Here is a 23,962-nt window from a genome sequence, read left to right on the forward strand (position 1 = left end):
GCGGTCTTTGATACATGGATGGAAACTCATACTCACATATTTTACTTCTCAACGTTGGTAAAGAGACATGCTGGGAACGTTTGTATAACCAGGCATGTCGCAAGGATAATACCCTTCATTAGATGTTCACGCGTCTACGATAGAACATGTACGGTCGTTGAGCCCACTCTCAAAAATCACGTCTCAAAAGTTGTGGATCACTGCGGACGTTTTAACCATTCCAACTATTCCTTTCAGTCAAGTGCGTCGTCTGTGGAATCTATATACAGCGAGCCTTCTACCTCTTTCGTTACGCGGAATAGTGGTGCAAGCCAGCTTTAGCCGGAGTTGCTTTAAGATCACAAGTGCGTAAAAAAAATCACGAGTGTTTCAACAAAATTGTAAAAAAAGCGATTGCGATAACAAATTAGTAGATAGCTGTACGAAGTAACGATTCACTTACTAACTAAATTAACAATGATAGAATGTGTAAGCGTGACTCAAGAGGACGTAGATAGAAGCAGACACACAGAAACAGCGCTGTCTTTGTGGTCTTCTTTCTACGTAATTATTCAGTCGCGCTGGCACATTCTATCATAAATTCAAACCAACTATTCCATCAACGCGTTTTAACTAAATTACCCAGCACGGTGTCACACGCGCACAAGTAAACATGAACACATCTCGCTAGATGAGTTGGAAAACTCGCTTTGAAAAATCTGGAGTAAGGAATCGCGGCAGCAGCAAGCGAATTGACCTTTATGCTTTGCTTGCGTTAACACGAACGAAACGTCGAAAGCACAGCGCATACGAAGCTACCGGCACTGCGCGCACTCTGCAAACATCGTGGACCGCTTTGAAAATGAGGCCCACGATGCCGCGCACTTTGGCCCTGTGGCAAATGCTTTCAAGACACACGAGCACCGGCAACGCGTCCCTACAACGTCCGCCAAAAGCGTCTACTACGGCATCCACGATTCGCGTGACCAACGCCATAGAAGACGCCGCGGTTGTCCCCTTTTATACGGAGCAGCGGGCAAGGAGGACATTGAGGATTGAGGTACCCTATAATATAGGAGCTGCCGGAGAAGAACGCCCTACCTCCCTCGCCTGGCCCCCCTGCCTCGCGCGCGATAGGAGAGGCCACGCATCCGGGCCGCGTTCCTCTGTCGCGCATGCGAGATTGAACTGTGTTCGCCGGTTCATCCTCACACGCTTTCAATTATACGAAACCACATGGCGACGGTGACGCCGACGGCAGAAATGCGCGTGTAGTGTGCATTATTGCTATCGCAGTAAAACTGTAATTGTTTACAACAACCTTCGTTCTGTTTGTACGAAATGGTTCCTTGATACATCTTCTTTTCTCCTCATCCTTTCTACGCTTCACCCCCCCTTCTCCAATGCCGAGTAGCCATCCGGACGCTTACTGTGGTTAACCTTTCACGTCTCTTTCGCCTAACCCTTTGTCGTTTTCGGTTTAAACTGTTTTCATAATAACGCTCAGCAGAATTGACCCCTTACTAACATGTCAGGCGCACTCCCCAAGGATCATCTCAAACTAGTGTCGGCGGCACGTTTTTGTAGAAACCAGCTGCCGTATTCCTCATACTTGTCTTACGTATTGGCATTTCTAGTTTACTGGCGTCGCGGCGCAAGACATACATGACAACAGCCGCTCTTATAAGAAGACGATTGCTGCATGCCACACAGGGACTCGCCGGTTTTACTTTTTTCCTAAAAGCGATGACTGCAACCTTGTGCCGACCTTTATCGTCGCGAAACCTAGCTCAAATGTATTTCTTGTCATGGAACAGAATTTATTGTACTGAAATTTCGCGCATATATTTATCATGTAGAGTAGACATGTCCACATTGACGCGATGCATCATCTCGGTTTCCCCAGCGTCCTCCATTGGGGTAATAACGCCGGTAGCCATGTGTTCCTGGTATCGTGTTTCGAACACTGAGCACCCCACGCAATTCTGGAGCAGCCATACGTAATCTGAGCACAAGGTAATAAATCAATAGCTAAATGTATGAATCGTTATGTATCCAGTCCATACGTAGGTCATGTGCATTCGCGTCATTTAAGACTGTATGTAACGGTTTCCTGACGTCTATTGTGCAGGCGGAATCCACCTCCCGTCAAGTAAGCGGCAAGAAGTGCTCCGGGGCGGCAGTCTTGTCATCAGCGAAGTGCGACAGTATGAAGACAACGGCACCTATACATGTCATGTTACGGGAAATCAAGGAGAGAGCGCCAATGGCACAGTAGAAGTTAATGTGCGCGGTGAGAGACGTTCAATGACAGCTCCATAGAGTGCGCAGTGCGTTACGCGTTACAGTGCTAGGCAACAAGCATTTGCCAAAGCGACCCTTCTCTTTACTATTGCAACTCCATCACCTATAAGCTATACTCAAATTGTATGATTTATCACTTTGCAGCGATTGTTCAGTGTGACTGTCCTCGGCTAGTCATAAATTAATGTGGAGGAAATGTACCAGGCACATGCTAATATTAGTTATAGGCAAATGCTCAATACAAAATAAACGTATAATGGTGAAATCACGGATAATAAACAATTACGTCAAGGACTGCGAACCTGCCGCATAACTTTGTTTACAGTTAACTGGTGAAAATTTTACTGTTTTGGACACTGATGTGGCGACATCAGTGTCCAATTGCAATTGCAATTGCAATTGGAGAATGGAATTCATTACCAGACTATATTGTAATAGAACGTGATCCATATAATCTCCGGCAGTTACTGACCTACTATTTGAAAACATGATGTGAAAATTCTTGCCTGCTTCTGCTTGCCTCTGTTTACTTTACTGTTGCTATTTTTATAATTAAAATTGTTAATGCTTATTTAAACGGTTTTTGTACTTGTTCTGTATATATCCTTCTGATCACTGATTGTGACAATGTTTGACAGTGACCTAGGTTGTTGTGTTCAATGTTCCACCCCCCCCCCTTAAGTAATGCCCCTTCCTTGGGTCTTTAAGGACCAATAAATGATGATGACATGGTGCCAGAACACGTATGACTGGCAGCCATTTCAGGAACTTGAAGCTCCTTCTCGAGAGAAGGAATTTGATACAAGCGTATTCTTTGAAAATGTTTTCTTTTTTTCTTGCTGATCCACCCAATTTACGACGGAGCAAATGGTGAACGATGTTACACTAGTTGAGCAGCGTAAAACAATGTTCGGCTTCAGCGATTATTTTCATTTTGACTAAGCATATTCAACGTTCAATGCTGCCTTGAAATCAAGATCATGTGCATGCTATCGTGGTTACAGCGTACATCCGTAATGCCACAAGAGAAAGTAATATCATACTAATGACTCGTTCACAGAAGAGTTAGGCCATATTATTTACCTTCACTATGAATGTATGTACCCTATTGGAGTACGGTGAAGCGCGAAACACGGCACGAAGTAAGACCAGGTAGACTGGACAAGCAATGCTGACAAATCTGAACGTTTATGGGGAAAGTTTCGCTGTAGCAAGACCATGCGCGCATGCGCCCAGGACAACCCGAAACGAGCAACAAAAAGAGCAGGCGTAAGAAACACAGGCGATATGGCAAAATAATTACAAACGGTTTGGCTGCGGCAACCACGTTATATTGTGCGAAAGCTCATTTTCTTGCGGAAAGTTAGGCATTTCTAGGTCGTTGTTTGATTGGTTGTTAATTGAATCACTTGCACTCGCGATGTCCTTATGAAACTGTTTATTTATTGGACACATGATGCGCATAGTCATGCACACTGTGTCGCATAATGCATACAGGGTTACTCGGTGGAAATAGGAAGAGGAGGATAACAGACTTGCACAACGACCATTTGGTTGTTTCACGCCGTACTGGCCAATGTTGTAGAGCAGCCTTAGCACTTGCATGAAATGTATGCAAGGGGAAATCATGCGCTGAGCTGTACATTTCAGCGGAAGGAGGTAGGCAGATTTGGGCGGATATTTGTACCCATTGCTCACAGAGTAGAAAGGCACTCTAGCTTGTGCAAGCAAAGACTGACGCGTTCTACACGCCATAAACGAAGAGAATTGTTCAACGTTTGGAAAGACCAAAGCCAAGGTCGCGTATATGGGGGCCATGGCGCAGTCGAAGTCCTTCTTGTGCCACAGTCTGTCACACAGAGAACACGCAAAGCCAAGCGGGTTGTCGAAGAAGTACCACTTGAAGACGAACATCGCAGCCATTGCCAAAGACTCACGTTCCTCAGGCTTGCGATGCTTTTATGCAGCGTCCGCCGCTAGTCAGGCTTGCCGCTGTTCCCCCGTGTCGGCAGTGCACATGGCACGCTTGTGCAACCTGTCGTTGCGCAGTCGTGTCTGTCGTTATTAGACAGTTGAAACGTTTCAACGCCACCAATTCTCTTGTTGTTGTTGCCTCAAAACATGGCTCGTACCCATGAGGGGGATCAGCCACACTGGATGGATTGAAATGTACTACACCCAACAATCATTTGTTGCTGCAGTCGTAATTGTTTGTTCTTATATTATTCATGGGTCCACTTCCCGCGGTCTCTGTCGCCGAGCTCGGTGTTGTTCGCCGTGTTTGGCGCGACAAATCTCTTTAGACATTTCAGGTGACGATCACTCCTACATTGCACTTTCTTCATTTATTTCACGGACACACACGCCGGCGTATGTGTTAAAAGAGCAAGCAGATGCTGTGCACGCTCTTAGGAAGAGGCTTCACACAGACCGAAGCGGTATCCAGGTTGGTAGGCTAGTAGCGCTTTCGTACTGAAATTGCATACAAAGTGTGCACCATCTTTTCATGGAACGTCATATTTGGAAAGCATGTGCACGCTGTCAATTAAGCACAATTGGAACAAGAAGCATAAAACACAAAAGTGAACGAACGAGCTTAGCTGTAGCTACCTATGAATCGCGCTTCTTCGTTTAAAGGTATTACCGAAGCCGCGCTAACACAGATATGAAATACAGTACTATCTAATAATGTCGCTTCCATAGTCGAAACTTTCAATTTCCTTTTTCCGCGGCCTACAACTTCCGCATTCTTCAGCGGTGGATACGAACAGAAACTTTTGCACTGCAAAGCTAGATTCCACCCTTAACCTGATTTCTAACACCTAAAGTGCTGTCGCAGCCTGTCGTTCAGGCGCTGGCCAGTGTATCCCACGTGACCACGACAGCAGGTTAAAGTAATTACGCACACGACAGGAGCAGCGCATGGGGCATGCTGATACTCGCGTTTAGCGGTGCAGTATTTCCTTATTTTCCATGACGCGTTTCCAAAGTTCTACCGACTTGCATGGCGCATAACACACAAGATTCGCCCCATGCTGCCCTGCGACTTTCATTAAGTTGTACGAAATCTCATGCACATATGGTTCAACCTCGAACCAATGCCTCTTCGTCGGGGCGACTACATCGTCATTTGCAGGCTCTTTGCGGAGCTGATTGAGCAGTGCTTCCGCGACAGTTTGAAGGAACCGACGCGGGAAACCCGCCTGCTGCAACCTTGCTGCTTGGTGACGGAATCTTTCCGTTATATCAAAAAAGCCGACGAGAAACATGATTTTGAGATTCCCCTTTTAATCAGTTTTGAATGTGAGCACGGGAATGGTAGAATGGCGTTCTGCGATCTGTGCATGTGAGCCCAGCAGATGTGTTCACTTTCCTTAAAGAAGTATGCCAAGGTCGAAAAACTGAATGGAATGGGCCTACTAGAGCTCAAACGTGGGCAGCTAAAAACTTCTACGACCAGCGTAGCCACCAATGTTAAGAGTGTCGGGGCGTCTGAATTTAAAACCAACAAAGAATTGTCTATGTATCTGAATACCTTCGCTAAGCCTAGTTCGGCTTCATCAAACTGACATTTCAGTTAACGGTCAAAGCTGACGAGAAAAAATTCACGCCGGTACTCGTCTAAGAGTTTAAGTATTCGAAAACATTGTGTCACTTGCTCAACCCCATGCAGCCCGGTCTATTTATCAATGTTATGGAACTTGATCGGACGAGTATAAACCCTTATCAACCCTTATCGGTAGGTATAGATCTTATCACGATCGGTTCGATCTTTATCAACCATTATCCGTCCTGATTAACGTTATCGGATATGATCCGACCCTTATGAAATCTTGTCGGTCTTTATCCGCCTTATAGGACTTGATTCGACCCTTATCAACCGTTATCAATGCTTATTTACCCTATCAGAATTGTTACAACACTCATTAGCACCTTATCCATGTACGTAGAACCATTATCAAAGGGGATGAGACCCATATAATCCATACATATAACAGGTTATCATCTTTATCAACTCGTTGACTGGTTATCTGTGTGTGTTGTGTGACGTGCAGCGCATGTGCACTCAGAGATAGGTTGCATTTCTGTCGGTGAAGGAAAGCCCTCACGGAACGCGCATCCCGTGACCACCGAAACGTATCAGGGATGTGGCGTGTTTGTCATTACGTTTTGCAAAATGGGAATTTTTTTGTGTCCACAGTGATCCAAGTCGGCTCTACACGTGGTGCTAGAGAGGGATTTTATTCCGCGATCACTGTATCTTTCAAGGAAGCCTTCGTAGAAACTGTTCTCCTTTGACATTTCTATTTTTTTTACCGCCGGTAGAACACATTCGTATGGTTCAGATATATTCACGTACTGCAAGCGTGGGTGTACTTGCAAGCCCAATGGTAAGGCACTCAGTTATTGAGGTCGTAGGTTCGAAATCACCACCGCCAAGCTTCTCCCTTTCAAATTTATATTTGTTTTACTATAACTTTATTGCGAGTTGTCTTATGTGGCAGACGGACGGATCGGCTTCCTTTTTGGTTAGGCATATAAATATTTACGCATTGAACTTTTCACAGCGGGCAGGAACTACTCTAGGGTACCGGTCTTTGTCCTTGATTTAATGTACTTGAAGGACATTAATCACGGGCTCGGAAAATATTTTACTCGGTGAAGCCGCAAAGATCTGTGCCCATTGAGAAGAATTGTCTCTGAGAAGGGGAAGTGCCAGAGTGTCCTGACCAGCTACCTTCTAAAGCATCTGAATAAGTTGTTAGCAGATGATGGTCAGGGGCTCCGAATGTGTGACTGATGTTCTGCAGCAAGCCATCACAGGAGCGAACTGCAGTGTGTCCATCGACTCCGAGCAACTATTTTACTCTAGTAGCACACCACGAGCTGTTTCCAACTGCGAGCGAACTCAGTTACCATTTCGGCATGGTCGCGTTTCAAAACGAATGCAGCGTGTCGAAATAGCGGTTCCTCGAGCTGCTGAGATGTTACCTTGGCACCACTATAATTTTTTCGCAAACTGCTTGTACATTCATAAACAAGGCATCTGTATAGACTCTTGCTTAGCTCCTGTTCTCTGCGAAATTTTTCTCGCTACCTTTGACCGTCAACTGAAAGGTCAGCTTAATGCAGCTGAACTAGGCGTAGTAAAGGTATTTAGATCGTAGACGATTTTATCATCATTATCATTATATTTAGGTCCACCGCAGGACGATGGCCCCTCCCTGCGATCTCCAATTACTTCTGCTTTGCGCCAACCGATCCGAACTTGCACCTGCGAATTTTATAATTACATCACCCCACCTAGTCTTCTGCCGTCCTCGACTGCGTTTCCCTTCTCTTGGCACTCATTCTATAACCGTAATGGTGCACCGGTTGCCTCGCCTATGCATTGCATGACCTGCCCAATTCCATTTCTTTCTCTTCATGTCAATTAGAATACCGGCTATCCTCGTTTGCCCTCGAATCCATACCGCTTTCTTCATGTCTCTTAACGTTACGCCTATCATTCTTCGTTCCATTTAGTCATCCTAAATTCAGACGCACCAACTGCTTAACATTTGCGGCTATGTCGGTCGGAGAAGCTTTAGAAAGTGTTTCTCCTCAGTTATGTTCGCATTTGAGCTGCAGCATATCAATTCCATTCAGTCTTTAGATCTTGGTATACTTCTTTAGGGATAGTTACCACACGTGCTGGGCTTAGATGCCAAGACACAAGAAAGCCATTCTACCCTTCATCACATTCGCAAATGATTAAAAACGGAATCGCTAAGTCATGTTTAGGGTCGGCTCTTCTGAAGTCCTACCCTCACAGGATAATAGAAAACTTGGGTCCCCAAGTAGTAAGCTTGCGGCAGGTGGGCTTACCACGTCCGGTATGGAAACGCCGCTTAATGAGCTGTGCAAAGAGCCTGTGGTAGACCATGTAGGCACCACGCAGTTTGTTCGAGGTTGTGCCTTATGTGTATAAGGTTTCACAACTTAGGAAAAGTCGCAGGGAAGCATGGAGTGCATCTTCTGTATTCTGCGCCATTCAAGTTGGCACAACTGTGCAAACGCGTCACCGATAGTCAAGTAAAGAATTGCTGTACGGCGAAGCATGAGTATCAGTATGCGCCATGGGCTATACCTGTCGTGTACATCATGCCTTTAAGCAGCGGTCGTGCATACTTGGAAAAGACTGAACAATGTCTGAACGACAGGATGCGACAACGCTTCAGGTGTTTCGTATCAAAGGTTCCGACTCTTGCTTTACAATGCAAAGGTAGCGGTTGCTATCCGCGGTTGAAGAATGCGGAAATTACAAGCCCTGCAAAAACGAAATTACAAGCTGAGTTTGTGAAAGCGATGTCAGTACATATTCTGAATCTAACGTTTGCGTTAGCGGGGCTTCGTTGGCACTTTAAGGTGAAGAAGCACAATTCATGGGTAGGTAATCCTAAGTTGATTCATTCACATCAATTTTATGCCTCTTGCGCCAATTGTTCGCATTTGACAGCGTGCACATGCTTCCCAATTGTCATCTTTCATGAAAAGATTGTGCTAGCGTTGTATGCAATTTTAACCCTATCGCCCAGTTTGTTTTCCGAGCCTGCTCTTTTTATTATTCGTTTCCCTCGATCTTGTCCACATGCGTGCATTGTCCTGCCGCAACAAATTTTTCCACTTAAATTTCACAGTTGCCAGTAGCACTTGTCCTTTCTGTCTCGGCTTACTTTGTCCTGCATTTCGCCCTTCTCCGTACTTAAATATGCATCCCCAACTGGACCAACCGTTCTGCTATTCTGAAATATGTACCCTAGCAAGCCAGCATCCGTCAAATAGCACTTTTGACCACACAACTAGATTTGTGCTTTAGACATTGGCCATACCTGAAAGCGACACAGCTGATCATTTGGCATATGTAGTGCAAAGCAGACGCTGATGTTCCAATCTGTGCAGTGCGGCCGACCATCGCCCCATTTTCGTTCCCGAGTGGCCTGCAGGCTGGCATGCGTGCACGTCTCGGCTGCACGGTGATCTCTGGCGACCCGCCTTTCGAGTTCGGCTGGCGCAAGGACGGTCGGCCGCTGGGTGCTGAGTTGGGTGTCCGTGCGCAGACGGACGCCTTCTCCAGCGACTTGACCTTCACCAGCCTCAGCGTCAGGCACAACGGCAACTACACCTGCGTCGTCTCCAACGCGGCTGCCAGCGCGAGTCACAGCGCGTCACTCGTTGTTCAGGGTGAGCAGCATTGCCAGTCCGCTGCTTTTCGTTTGGAGCTGCTGCAGAGAATAAGCGCTGATTCGATCAGTATACCGCCTGTTTACTTAAGAGCATGCCGTATTTCACAGCACGTAATAATTACAACGACGAACTGGCCTTTCTCCGATGCTGCTTTACATTAAAAAAAAATCCAGAATCCAATGATCACTGTGAGATCATTGGATCAGGTCACTGTGAGTTAAAAAAAAGTGTGGCCATGCACGCCAGAACCTCGATCAGATTGTGAGGCATGGCGCAATGACAGAGTTCGAAATCTTGTTTTCCACTTTGTGATGTTTATTGTGAACTTTAATCGATGTTTACGAGTGGTTTTGCATTTCGCTCCTTTCGATATGCGGCCGCCGGAACCGGTATGAAACCCGCTACCTCGAGTTCAGCCACGCAAAGCTATAGCCGTTGGGCTGCCACGACGAGTTGTAATGGAATTCAAACAAGCACGCAACGAGACACTGCGCTGCGCAGCGGCCCGGCACAGCGATCATGATGTTGCGCTGGGTTTAATACCCCTGTCACACGGGCACTCGCGAACGCCGTGGAACTCCTTCGTCTTTACGCCAATGGAGTTGCGCTCGGTGTCACACGGTCTCCTTTGCGCCAAGGAAGTTAAATGGAGATTTTGGGTGAAGGGAGTTCGGCAATGACCATTACGGTTGGATGGAGTACTCTCGTTCGCAGGCAGCTACAGTTCTGCAGAAAACCACGCTAGTAAAATCGTCGTAACTGGTTCATTTACAAATTTTAGCATTATTTTTTTTGCCTTGGGATATATGCCATATAATGGATGTTTTAATTTGTATTTAAGGGCATCAGCACCTGTACTCTCTACACCAATACTTCGCCACGCTGCATCGGGAAACGTCCTTCCGCCATTTTGTTTGTTTTTATATGCACGGGAGCCGCACGTATCGTTCAAGCCGTACGGGTAAAATCCTCCGAGTGACACGCACCATGAGCGATCCCGGCGCATCGCGAACACACAGACACGCGCGATTACACAGCGGAATCACAACTCGAAGCGCACCGACCCAACAACGTGACCCGCTCTGCCCACGCACGAAAGCAAGAGCGCAGTGTGGCCAGCATCGCTTGCAACTTCGCAATGCTTGGAAAACAAACGTCTTGCGGTAACGTACCGCAAAGTTTCTCGCTGTGATTTTATATTATAACATACTGCGTTAAAAAAAATGCTCATAGATTACTTTAACGGCGACCGTATATGTGAGCAGTTGCACGCGGAAGTAAGCGCAGCAGCGCCGTTTGTACCCCGTGCGGCGCCCGCCGAAAGCTCGCGCTGTGCCGTGTAGCACGGCCGCAACTCCATTGCCGTCAATCTCCGTTAGGGAGTTTCATGCTCAACGGAGTTCGTGGGTGCCCATGCGACAGGGGTATAACACTGTACGAACAAACACCACGATACACGAGGAAGAAACACAAGGCTACCGACTGTTTAACTCTTTACGTGCTGTGCCCGAGTCTTCCTCGGTTACAGTTCTCCAGCTTTTTTTTTTTTTGCAATTAGTGCTGATTACGAGTCTGGTTTGTTAAAGTGTTTGGGCGCTCTTTCAAATTGCCAGTAACTGGCCGGTTTGTTCCAAACCATTTTGACAGTCTGGTGAGCTCTCTTTATCGGCAGGTGGCCTACAGACTATTCGTATTGGCTTGTGATGTAGAGATGTTAAAAATGACGGCAGCCAGTTGCATGTCGCCGCGCCTATCGCAAAGGCACTGCTTTGATTTGATAAACTTATCAACCTCCGATGATGATTAGCTTCTGCACGAAACAATTGACTGTGATAGCAATGTTTCCTCTGCTACTACCACATTGTGACGCGGCGCGGCGAATATGACCCGATGAACGAATATGATTTGCGCAACTTATCGCCATCGCCTATATTTGTGTATTTTCAGACACAATCGGCGGATTCACTAACCCCATGTCACGTATTTGGAATCTGCAAAACATTTCCTATCAAGATGTGCAGCACAAAAGAATGTCATTTTGTGGACGGGGTATTACATTTTTTTACACACAATAAAACGTTAATTTTGTCGATGAACACATTATATACATGGCGAAAGTAGTAACACATGTGGCAACATCATGACATGCGACAGCGCGAAAGGCCAAACGAGACAGTTCAAACGGCACCCGTTGGATCCAGCGGCCGCTTTCTAAGATTCGGTAAGCATGATAAACTGGGAGTGCTTATGCACTGGGCTTTTCCTTTTGCGAAGGCTTAGCATATCTGCCTTTCTGAATTTGTTTTGTTTGAGCGACGACTTAATTTTTAACACCAAAATGTTTCATACCGGTGTCCACCATCAACTTCCTGTAACGGATGTGACCTCGGCGCGAACGCGTAATGTATGGTATCTCTTGACGTGGATGGCGCCACCATCTAGGGGTGGTGCATCGACCTACTACATCATGACACTAACGAGCGCCGACAATGAGAGCTTCGGTAGTCTTGGCATAGGGAAAGAATTTCAACAAAGAAGGGACACTCCGCGAAAACTGGCAACAGGAAAACGTCGCGCTCGTATTGAATGCCATCCGTTAGCTGCGCGAGCATCGCAAAAAATTAATTTGAAGTGAAAGCAACTGACATTGGTTATTGGTTTTTATTGTTTTCCGCTAAAACTAAGAAGTTTTGCATATATATGAACTTGTACAGGCGCGGCCACTGTTAGAGGCGCGGCCACGCTCCTCGGACCACCAAGCGGGCGATGCGCGAAGTATTGCGGCGCAAGCGCAATCAGCGCCAGAGGTGGAGTTAGCTGCGCATCGTCTGCTACGGTTGTGCCTCTTCCGGCGGCAGCTGCCAGCCTGCTCCTCGCTTTCCCTTTCCTGTTAACTGTGTATATGTGTTAAAAACAAATAATAATAATAATAAGGTAATACAATTAAATGAAATGAATACTTACACAGCTTATTATTGTGCAGCTTTAAAATGTCAAATTTCACCAGCAATTGTACATTATTTTCCTGATAAGCACTGTGTCTGTGTGCGTACGCTATGCTTGTTAGGTTAGCATTAACATAGTTCTTCGTCCTTCCGATCACATCACTATTTTTGTAACAGTAGCCGAAAGTACAAGTGTCTGGAAAACTATAGAAGGTGTCACTCGAATCTATAGCCATCTCTATCTCGTGGGCATTTAGTCCTCGCTTGCCATAAAGATGTGTCGAGCTGGAAAACTTTGCCTTTGTGCGCAGTGCCCCCGCAATGGGTCATTGAACCCAGCGACGCCTCGGTGCTGCTAGGGCGCAGTGTGCGCATGGACTGCTGGGCGGATGGTCACCCACTACCCACCATCACTTGGGAACGAGAAAACTGTGAGACGCTGCCTTACGTGCAATTTGGCTGGCCCAGTGGGCACGAATTAGTATATCATTATGTGGGTTTGTGTGCTACTAGCTACTTTTTCACGCTTATCCAAATAGTACCTGCTACGTCGGCTGTAAAACATAAAGACTAACAAACAAATGTTCATGAAATAAAATATAAATGAAAGAAGACTCGTGTTCAGCACATTTAATAAAACTTTCAAGTAAGTCCATTGTGCGTGAGAATAAGATCATTGAGCACGGCAAGTCTTCACGTTGTAAACAAATGAGCGAAATAGAAAAAATCTTGGAGCACTATCTCTGTTGGTTTACATTAAGCTTGTGTAAGAACCTTGGCGGCACACGTAAATATAGTGGTATTTAAAGTAAGTATAGCTCACGCAGAACAGACATTGTTCACATAATTTTCAGCAATTCTTGCGCACTTCTAGTAGTTCTTTAAGGGTTGTAACTGCAGGTTTCTGTAGTTCATTTGTAGGCAATGCCTCCAATATTTCTTTTTTCTAACCAGGAGAGCTTTCTGTCTGGAATGCGCATTTTATCACGGAGTGCCTTTTTCCTTTGCGGCACATAATTAATTGATGTCACTTAACTGGTGGTAATTGATCTCTTGCATAACTGTGCGGTTAAGTACCAGGAGTTGCCTGAATTTCTTTCATGTTTCAGTGTACGGAACGCCTGGATTCAGTGCCATAACCGTAGGCACAGAATACGAAATTTACGCCAACGGCTCCTTGCTTGTCAAAAACGCTCAGGAGCAAATCGCTGGTGAGAACTTACTTTCGTGGTTTTTCAGATGTCTTTTTTAACATAAATGTTACAGCTGTGTAAAGCGTACAGGCAGAATATACTCTGTGCACTGGCTGGTCTTGGCAGTACCTGGTGTTAAAATACTCTCTTTCCAGGTCGCTACCTTTGTCAAGCAACAAACGGGATCAGATCAGGATTAAGCAAGCTCGTTCACTTGAAAGTCCATGGTACGTTCATCATGTTATTAGAATTCGAACTATAATAAATGCGCGGCTGGTATTCTTACATAGATGCACAAGTATTAGCAACTACAATTATAATTCTGAACATTTTATCTTAATTTCAGCATACGTACTGGCGTCATTTTTATTTTCATTTCTCTCTGAGTTCACCACGTGAAAGACACGTCTGCCATGCTATTTGGTTGAACAGGAAAGCGGGAGCAAGTGAATTCGTTAGTTGTGGGCCAGCAGGCGACCATTGCCTGTGTGCAGGCAGTGTTAGCTTCGCCAGTCATTGATACCATAGTTGCGAAGTGACCTATGTAATCAGCATGCCATCGGTTTTCACATTTTAATAACCAGTCCACGTCTACTAGAAACATCTACAGGAGGCACACCACCAACCGCCTGATAAGTCTCGATCCTTGCAGGAAGGCTACGCAACCTAGAGAGCCTCCGGAAAAAAGGAAAGAAAGAAAAAAGAAACTACAGGCCTATGTTATGCTGTAGAACGTCTAGCTGGCGTAGTTTGTGTATATCAAAAATCGTTAGTGTCTGCGTGCCCGAGGCAGGAGTGATGAAAGATATGCGACGAACGGCATGCTGTAACAAATCTTGATGGTGTAAAATTTATGGAGAGCAGACAAAAAATAGGAATGCAATTCTGGCTCGTTGTATTTCCTTTTCATTCACGTGCAACATACAATGTGAACTGCAGTTGCCTCAAGTGGAACGTCGCTCATTCGTTAGAAATGTCTGGGTTGTTTGGAGCTCTTGTAGTCGCCGATAGAGCGAACGCATTGGGCTCAAAGCACTACGTAGTCATCTATTCCCACGTTTCCGGGCAAGCTATTCTAGGGCTGCAACAGGACCAAATACGATGGAGAACATACGCCTCTATATCCCAGCCCATGTTGACATTCCCAGCTGAAGCAGATCGTAGCGCCGCCATGATGGACTCAAAAAGCTTCTCTCGCTTTTCTGGCAAAGAACACCTAAACTTTGGTTCACGGCCAACATTGCACTTTTTTCGGCTCGCATGCCCGGTGAATCGAATGATATTTTTATTTATAGCAGCGGTTTGCTTTCTTCAATGTTGATTATAATCCAACCTTACTGTGCCATGTCGGGTCCTTGCCTAGGTGCAATGTCTAGAGACGGTGGAGCTACGTGCGTGGTGTGTGAAGCATTTTTATATTATTGGCACAACTATTTCCTTCAATTGGTTAACCACGCACCCTTTTCTTACAAGCCGGGCCCCATTTCGCCAGTAAATTCCGAAGCGAAGCCGTGCGACGAGGTGACACGGCTCGTCTGCGCTGCAAGGTGCAGGGTGACACGCCCATTGCGCTCAGTTGGGCCAAGGATGGGCAACCGATTGGTCCACCGTCGACAGACCCACGGTGAGTAGACGCCGCTTGGTTACTCCGAAGCGCCGGGATAGACAGAATGAAAGGGCAACGTTTTAAGGAGGAAAAAAAAAGAAACCTTATAAGGCGATTCAACCTGTAATTGAAGTTTATGAAAGGCAGTCTCTTCGTCGGCGAGTTAGCTGTGAGGATAGCACGTATGAAGCCTGTAATCATCCAGAGCCACGCTGGAACGACAGCGTTTGATGTACGTCAACTGCAGGTTGAATCGCCTTCCAAATTTTTGTTATCAGTTATCACCACCGTCACCGAAGTCATCAACGTTATCCTCGTCATCACCAACACAATCATCATCATCGTTAGCGTAGTTACCAGCATCATTCTTACCATTAACTATAATTACCCAGAATTAACTTCTGGTTAATTAGCATCATCAGTCTTCACGATCATTTTTGACAATCTTTAGACGGTACTATCTTCGGTATCGTCCTGCGAAAGTGGTATAAACAGAGGTTAGAAACAGACGTACATGATAAGTGGCGGTAACTCGCTAAGCAAGACAGTCTAAGAAATGATAAAAGATGAAACAGTAAGGAAAGCAAGAAAACATTATTTTCGGCTATTGCCAGAGCCACAAGGAAAAAGAAACGGACGTTTCGGAATTCACCTTGTATACGAGCCTTGAGAATTTTCATCTGGTACAAATTACGGATTCCAAAACCTAATATGCCGAACACCACACGCATAGAATTCATACACGGAATTACTAGAATTATTATTGCAGAACATCTTAAACTTTCGCTAAGAAAAAGCTGTGCATAAATTGCTCAGTAAATAACGGGTGTTGTGTTGCCACTGTCATTGACATTGTTTGCAGTCTTTTACTGTTTCATCCTATTTATGTCAGATTGACTGCAGTGGTATCTTATGTTGTCAACTGCGAAATTAATTGTCGATGCTGTTTATTTATGGATTGATTTGCTTACGTCCGTTGTTTATAGCGTCTTTAGCCTGTCCTCTCTCAGTTTTACAAGGCCATACTCTGCCACAGAGAAATTATTAAATATTTAACAAAACATGACACAACAATATGCATTACTAGTGAAGGTTGAAACTACCTAGTCCACACTGGTGTTGTCTAATCTACTTCCATTTTCCTGCGTTCTCTCCAAGTATTTATTTCCATATAACAAATAATGCTAAGGTAAACCAACTGGTATTAACAACAAACACAGCTATTCAAGAATAACGGAGTAGATGGACAGCGACCTCTCTAGCGATAAAAAAAGGTAGTTATTCTAGAGATGGTAAAACGTGAACCTTTTATTTTACAAATAATAAATATCGCATATCGAAATGAATAGTTCAACGCAGACTCATATATTTGCGTCAACAGTATTTAGCACGGTATAATTAGGTACGACGCCTGTACTGAAGAGTGCAAAAAAACAGCAATTAATCCCTTAGGACGGATAGGTTCTAAACAAAAAATTCCTAATTTTCATGTAAGCGAAATTCGGCACAGACACTTCAGACTGATTTCATGTGGGAATGTGAAAGCATTATAGTCCCTTGGTGAAAAGACTTCGACTGATGTTTTCGAGCAGCATCGAGAGTCTATCAGCCAAGAGTACATCGTAGTAGACACAGCACCGATGAAATCCTTAGTGCGAGTAATGCGCTTACAGCATCGCTCTCATTTTGCTCAATCGGGACGTGGAGTCGACACTCAATCGGAATAGACACAGCACGAATGAAATCCGAAGAGCAAGTGACGTGCGGAAACAGTGCGCTCATTTTATACACTCATGACGTCGAGCCAAGAGTCTATCGTAGTAGACACAGCACTGGTGAAATCCGAAGTGCAAGTCACGGTACGGAACGCAGCGCGCTCGTTTTATACACACAAAACATGGAGTAGACGCTCTACCGCAGTAGACACGGCAGCGATGAAATGCGAAGAGCAAGCGAGGTGTGGAAAGCAGCGCCTTCGCTATAGACATCCGTGACGTGGAATCGAGAGTCCGTCGGAGTAGACAAAGCACTGATGAAATCTGAAGAGCAATTGACGCGCGGAAACAGTGTGCTCATTCTGTACACTCATTACGTGCAGTCAAGAGTTATCGGAGTACAAGACGCACCGATGAAATGCAAAACGCAAGTGACGCGCTGAAATAAGCCTACTCATTTTGTACACTTATGACGGGCAGTCGAATATCCATTTGAATAGGCACAGCAGCAATCAAATCCGAAGAGAAAGTGACGCGCGAAAGGCAGCGCGCTCATTTTATATACTGATGACGTGCAGTCGAGAGTACATCGGAGTAGACACAGCACCGATGAAATCCGAAGAGCAATGGACGCGCTCAATGCAGTGCGCTCCTTTTATGGTATCAGGGAAGTGCAGCACCGGGCTCAAGAAAGAGGGCACAAGATCATATTTCAATGGATTCCTGCTCACAGTGGCATCGCCGGCAAGAACCTTGCTGACAAGGCTGCCCCGTCTGCCCATGAAGATACCCAGACGCGTCCAACATCTTTGACGAAGTAGGACGATGCCAGGGAACATCGCCTACTTGTACGCAAAAAGTCATAAGATGTCTGGAGTTCAAGTGCCTTCGATTGCCGATTACATAAACTGGACGCAAGGCTACGGCTACAACTGCCATGTAGCCTTTCCCACGAATAAACAACATTGCTGTGCCGCTTGTGGCTGGGAGTGGCGTTCACGAACGCATGCTCAAATCGTTTGGGAATGACCGAGAGCCCGATGTGCGCCACCTGTTGGTTATAGCAAACCAACGAGCACCTATTGTGTACGTGCCCTCACTACGATGTACAACGCCTTTCTTTGCGGGCAACTTTACACCTACTGGACTGAAGACTGTTCACCGAGTCATACTCGGACCGTGGCCGTATCCATCGCTGGCATGGAAAGCGATTCGTGCACTAGTACAATACTCCAAGTGCACCGGCTTAGGAGACTCTTTATGGTGTCCTTCTGTATAGTGTTTGTCCTAGAAGCACTCAGCGCTCACTCTATCTGTTTTGCTCTCTCTATTACTTTTTCCACCACATCCAGTGTTGGGTAGCAAACCGGGGACTCTTCTGGTTGACTTCCCGGCCTTTCCAGAGCTTTGATTCTATCTCTCTTTATGCACTCGTTACGTGGAGACGAGAGTCCATTGGAGTAGTCTCAGCGTCGATGAAATACGAAGCGCAAGTGACGCGCGGTATGCAGTGCGCTCTTTTTGTAAACTCATTACATGGAATCAAAAGTCCAACGTAGTAGACACAGCAACGATGAAATCCAAAGTGGAAGTGACATGCAGAATGCAGTGCGCTCATTTTATGCACACTTTACGTGGAGTCGAGAGTCCATCAAAGTAGACACAGCATCGATGAAATCCGAAGCGCGATTGACGCGTAGAATGCAGTGGGCTCATTTTATGCACTTACTACGTGCAGTGGAGTGTGCATCGGAGTAGACACAGCACCGATGAAATCCAAAGCGCAAGTGACGCGTTGAATGCGGTGCGTTCATTTTTCTGCCCTCAATATGTGGAATCGAAAGTCCATCGGAGTAGACGCAGCACTTATGAAATCCGAGGCGTAAGGGACGCGCGGAATGCAGCGCGCTAATTTTATGCACTCATTACGTGGAGTCGAGTGTGCATCGGAGTAGACGCAAAACCGATGAAATCCGAAGCGCAAGTGATACGCGAAATGCAGCGCGCTAATTTTATGCAATCTTTACCTGTAGTCGAGTGTGCATCGTTATAGACACAGCGCCGATGCAATCCGAAACGCAAGTGACGCGCGGAATGCAGCACGGAAATTTTATGCGTACTCTCCGTGGAGTCGAGTGTGCATGGAAGTAGACACTGCACCGATGAAATCTGAAGCGCAAGTGATGCGTGAAATGCAAAGCGCTAATTTTATGCACTCTACGTGGAGTCGAGTGTGCATCGGAGTAGACACAACCGCCATGAAATCCGGAGCGCAAGTGACGCGCGAAATGCAGCCCGCTAATGTTATGCACTCTCTACGTGGAGTCGTGTGTGCCTCGGAGTAGACAGAGTACCGATGAAATCCGAAGCGCAAGTGACGCGTGGTATGCAGCGCGCTAATTTTATGCACTCATTACGTGGAACGCGAGTGTGAAACGGCATAGACAAAACACCGATGAAATCCGAAGCGCAATTGACGCGCGGAATTCAGCGCCCTAATTTTATGCACTCATTACGTGGAGTCGAGTGTGCATCGGAGTAGACACAGCACCGATGGAATCCGAAGCGCAAGTCATGCGCGGAATGCAGGGCGCTAATTTTATGCACCCTATACGTGGAGTCGAGTGTGAAACGGAATAGACAAAACACCGATGAAATCCGAAGCTCAAATGACGCTCGGAATGCAGCCCGCTAATGTTATGCAATCTTTACCTGTAGTCGAGTGTGCATCGTTATAGACACAGCGCCGATGCAATCCGAAGCGCAAGTGACGCGCGGAATGCAGCACGGAAATTTTATGCGTACTCTCCGTGGAGTCGAGTGTGCATGGAAGTAGACACAGCACCGATGAAATCTGAAGCGCAAGTGATGCGTGAAATGCAACGCGCTAACTTTATGCACTCTATACGTGGAGTCGAGCGTGCATTGGAGTAGACAGAGTACCGATGAAATCCGAAGCGCAAGTGACGCGTGGTATGCAGCGCGCTAATTTTATGCACTCATTACTTGGAACGCGAGTGTGAAACGGAATAGACAAAACCCCGATGAAATCCGAAGCTCAAATGACGCGCGGAATGCATCCCGCTAATGTTCTGCACTGTCTACGTGGAGTCGAGTGTGCATCGGAGTAGACACAGCACCGATGAAATCCGAAGCGCAATTGACGCGCGGAATGCAGGGCGCTAATTTTATGCACTCTATACGTGGAGTCGAGTGTGCATCGGAGTAGACACAGCACCGATGAAATCCGAAGCGGAATTGACGCGCGGAATACAGGGCGCTAATTTTATGCACTCTATACGTGGAGTCGAGTGTGCATCGGAGTAGACAGAGTACCGATGAAATCCGAAGCGCAATTGACGCGCGGAATACAGGGCGCTAATTTTATGCACTCTATACGTGGAGTCGAGTGTGCATCGGAGTAGACAGAGTACCCATGAAATCCGAAGCACAAGTGACGCGTGGTATGCAGCGCGCTTATTTTATGCACTCATTACGTGGAACGCTAGTGTGAAACGGGATAGACAAATTACCGATGAATTCCGAAACGCAAATGACGCGCGGTATGCAGCTCGCTAATGTTCTGCACTGTCTACGTGGAGTCGAGTGTGCATCAGAGTAGACCCAACACCAATGAAATCCGCAGAGCAAGTGATGCGAGGAATGCAGCGCCCTAATGTTATGCACTCATTACGTGGAGTCGAGTGTGAAACGGAATAGACAAAACCCCGATGAAATCCGAAGCTGAAATGACGCGCGGAATGCAGCCCGCTAATGTTCTGCACTGTCTACGTGGAGTGGAGTGTGCATCGGAGTAGACAGAGTACCGATGAAATCCGAAGCACAAGTGACGCGTGGTATGCAGCGCGCTTATTTTATGCACTCATTACGTGGAACGCTAGTGTGAAACGGGATAGACAAAACACCGATGAAATCCGAAGCGCAAATGACGCGCGGTATGCAGCTCGCTAATGTTCTGCACTGTCTACGTGGAGTCGAGTGTGCATCAGAGTAGACCCAACAGCAATGAAATCCGCAGAGCAAGTGATGCGAGGAATGCAGCGCCCTAATGTTATGCACTCATTACGTGGAGTCGAGTGTGAAACGGAATAGACAAAACCCCGATGAAATCCGAAGCTGAAATGACGCGCGGAATGCAGCCCGCTAATGTTCTGCACTGTCTACGTGGAGTGGAGTGTGCATCGGAGTAGACACAGCACCGATGAAATCCGAAGCGGAAGTGACGCGCGGAATTCAGCGGGCAATTTTTAGGCACTCAATACGTGGAGTCAAGTGCGCATGGGAGTAGACACAATGCCGATGAAATCCCAAGCGCAAGTGGTGCGCGGAATGCAGCGTGCTAATTTTATGCACTCTCTATGTGGAGTCAAGTGTGAATCGGAGTATACACAACATCGATGAAATCCGAAGCGCAAGTGACGCACGGAATCCAGCCCGCTAATGTTATGCACTCACTACGTGGGGACGAGTGTGCATCGGAGTAGACAGAACACCGATGAAATCCGAAGCGCAAGTGACGCGCGGAATGCAGCATGGTAATTTTATGCCCTCTTTACGTTGAGTCGAGTGTGCATCGGAGTAGACACAGCACCTATGAGATGCGAAGCAGAAGTGACGTGCGCAATGTAGCGCGCTAATTTTATGCACTCTACGTGGAGTCGAGTGTTCATTGGAGTAAACACAACCCCCATGAAATCCGGAGCGCAAGTGTTGCTTGGAATGCAGCCCGCTATTGTTATGCACTCTCTACGTGGATTCGAGTGTGCATCAGAGTAGACACAGCACCGATGAAATCCGAAGCGCAATTGACGGGCGGAATTCAGCGCGCCTATTTTATGCACTGATTACGTGGAGTCGAGTGTGCATCAAAGTAGACCCAACAGCGATGAAATCCGAAGAGCAAGTGATGCGAAGAATGCAGCACCCTAATTTTATGCACTCATTACGTGAAGTCGAGTGTGAAACGGTATAGACAAAACACCGATGAAATCCGAAGCGCAAATGACGCGCGGAATGCAGCCCGCTAATATTATGCACTGTCTACGTGGAGTCGAGTGTGCATCGGAGTAGACCCAACAGCGATGAAATCCGAAGCGCAAGTGATGCGAAGAATGCAGCGCACTAATTTTTTGCACTCTTTACGTGGAGTCGAGTGTGCATCGGTATGGACACAACACCGATGAAATCCGAAGCGCAAATGACGCGCGGAATGCAGCCCGCTAATATTATGCACTGTCTACGTGGAGTCGAGTGTGCTTCGGAGTAGACACAGCACCGATGGAATACGAAGCGCAAGTGATGCGCGGAATGCAGTGCGCTAATTTTATGCACTCTCTACGTGGAGTCGAGTGTGCCTCGGAGTAGACAGAGTACCGATGAAATCCGAAGCGCAAGTCACGCCTGGTATGCAGCGCGCTAATTTTTGCACTCATTACGTGGAGTCGAGTGTGAAACGGAATAGACAAAACACCGATTAAATTGGAAGCCCAAATGACGCGCGGAATGCAGCTCGCCAATGTTATGCACTGTCTACGTGGAGTCGAGTGTGCTTCGGAGTAGACACAGCACCGATGAAATCCGAAGCGCAAGTGGCGCGTGGAATGCAGTTCGCTAGTTTTATGCACTCATTACGAGGAGTCGAGTGTGCATCGGAGTAGACTCAACCCCGATCAAATTCCCAAGCGCAAGTGACGCGCGGAATTCAGTGGGCTCGTTTTATCCACTCATTACGTGGAATCGAAAGTCCATCGAAGTAGACACAGCGCTTTTGAAATCCTAAGCGCAAGTCACGTGCGCAATGCAATGCATTGATTTTTGTGCACTCATTACATGGAATCGAAAGTCCATCGGAGTACACACAGCACCGAAAAAATCCAAAGTGCAGGTGACGCGCGGAATGAAGTGCGTTCATTTTTGTGCACCCATTACGTAGAGTCGAGAGTCCATCAGAATAGACACAACCGATTAAATCCGAAGTGCAAGTGATGCGCGGAAAGCAGTGCCTTAATTGTATGCGGTCATGACGTGGCGCCGTCTCCTCTCCGTTGACTGCACCGTCACGTGCCCGATGGGGCGCGCACAAGCCGCAGCTTTAGAGAACAGATGGCGTAGACGTGACGTGTGCGACGGAGCACAGACCAGGCACACTTTTGGTCAGCCAGAGTAGTGGAGTCGGGGTGGGTCTTGTAAGTGTGCTCGTCGCGCATCTGGAGTTCCGAGTTCGATTGCCACACACTGAACTGTAGCAATTTTTTTTCGTAGCCATTATTGTACTTTGTTTAGATGAATCTCTGTGACGAATTTTCAAGTCAATACGACCATTTTTATTTGTTTTAATCTTAGCGCCGGCGGCCATTTTGGTTACTATCGTTTCGCTGCGCCACCGCCATCAGAGCCAGATTTCTTGCGTAATCGGTTATGTAATACTTTCGCAATATGTACGCAACAGGATTAGGTTGTGTTATTTTACCGCCTGGTTGCAAACAAGCATTTCAAGAATGAATGGCTTCTGTACGAAGCTTTTTAAGAACGCTAAATAAATGGCCTACGAAACAAGATCGGAACTTGTTCGAAAACAGCCCACAAGAAAAGCTGCTAATGCATTTGCATGCCTTATACACATGATAAAGACAAAAAATGCACCACTGGTTGTAGTGTGAAAGACAAAACTGCTACATGGTTACACTGCTGATAACGCCAAATTAGTTTGAATGCAAGAATCTCAAGTTCTCATCTAGGCTTCCGCCACAAAGGCGAAAACAAAGCTTGCCTTAATCAATTTGTTTGTGTTTCACTTCCAACAATTTGTGAAAATTTGTTTAGGAGACAGGGAGCAGTAACCAGACTTTAACTGTGGAATTTGGCCAAATGTTTGCTACTTTCAAATATTTGAAAATACCATGTAGGCCTTTTTGGATACGTATAAGGCTATAGTTATTGTGTAATATTTGATTTGTATTCTAAAGATAGAGA

General features: G+C 46.3%; 1 protein-coding gene across 2 annotated transcripts in view; it reads left to right on the forward strand.

The window, feature by feature from the left end:
• LOC135917152 (cell adhesion molecule Dscam1-like) overlaps positions 1–23,962 on the forward strand; it is a 1,023,231-nt gene that overhangs the window by 390,837 nt on the left and 608,432 nt on the right. For both annotated transcript variants that reach the window (XM_070536836.1, XM_070536837.1), the window contains exons 13-18: positions 2,111–2,272; positions 9,226–9,507; positions 12,767–12,886; positions 13,565–13,666; positions 13,804–13,875; positions 15,122–15,272. In XM_070536836.1, coding sequence (XP_070392937.1) covers positions 2,111–2,272; positions 9,226–9,507; positions 12,767–12,886; positions 13,565–13,666; positions 13,804–13,875; positions 15,122–15,272 — 889 coding nt within the window. The remainder of the gene's footprint in view (positions 1–2,110; positions 2,273–9,225; positions 9,508–12,766; positions 12,887–13,564; positions 13,667–13,803; positions 13,876–15,121; positions 15,273–23,962) is intronic.

This window comes from Dermacentor albipictus, chromosome 4 (genome assembly GCF_038994185.2).
Source record: "Dermacentor albipictus isolate Rhodes 1998 colony chromosome 4, USDA_Dalb.pri_finalv2, whole genome shotgun sequence".
Classification (NCBI taxonomy): Eukaryota; Metazoa; Arthropoda; class Arachnida; order Ixodida; family Ixodidae; genus Dermacentor; species Dermacentor albipictus.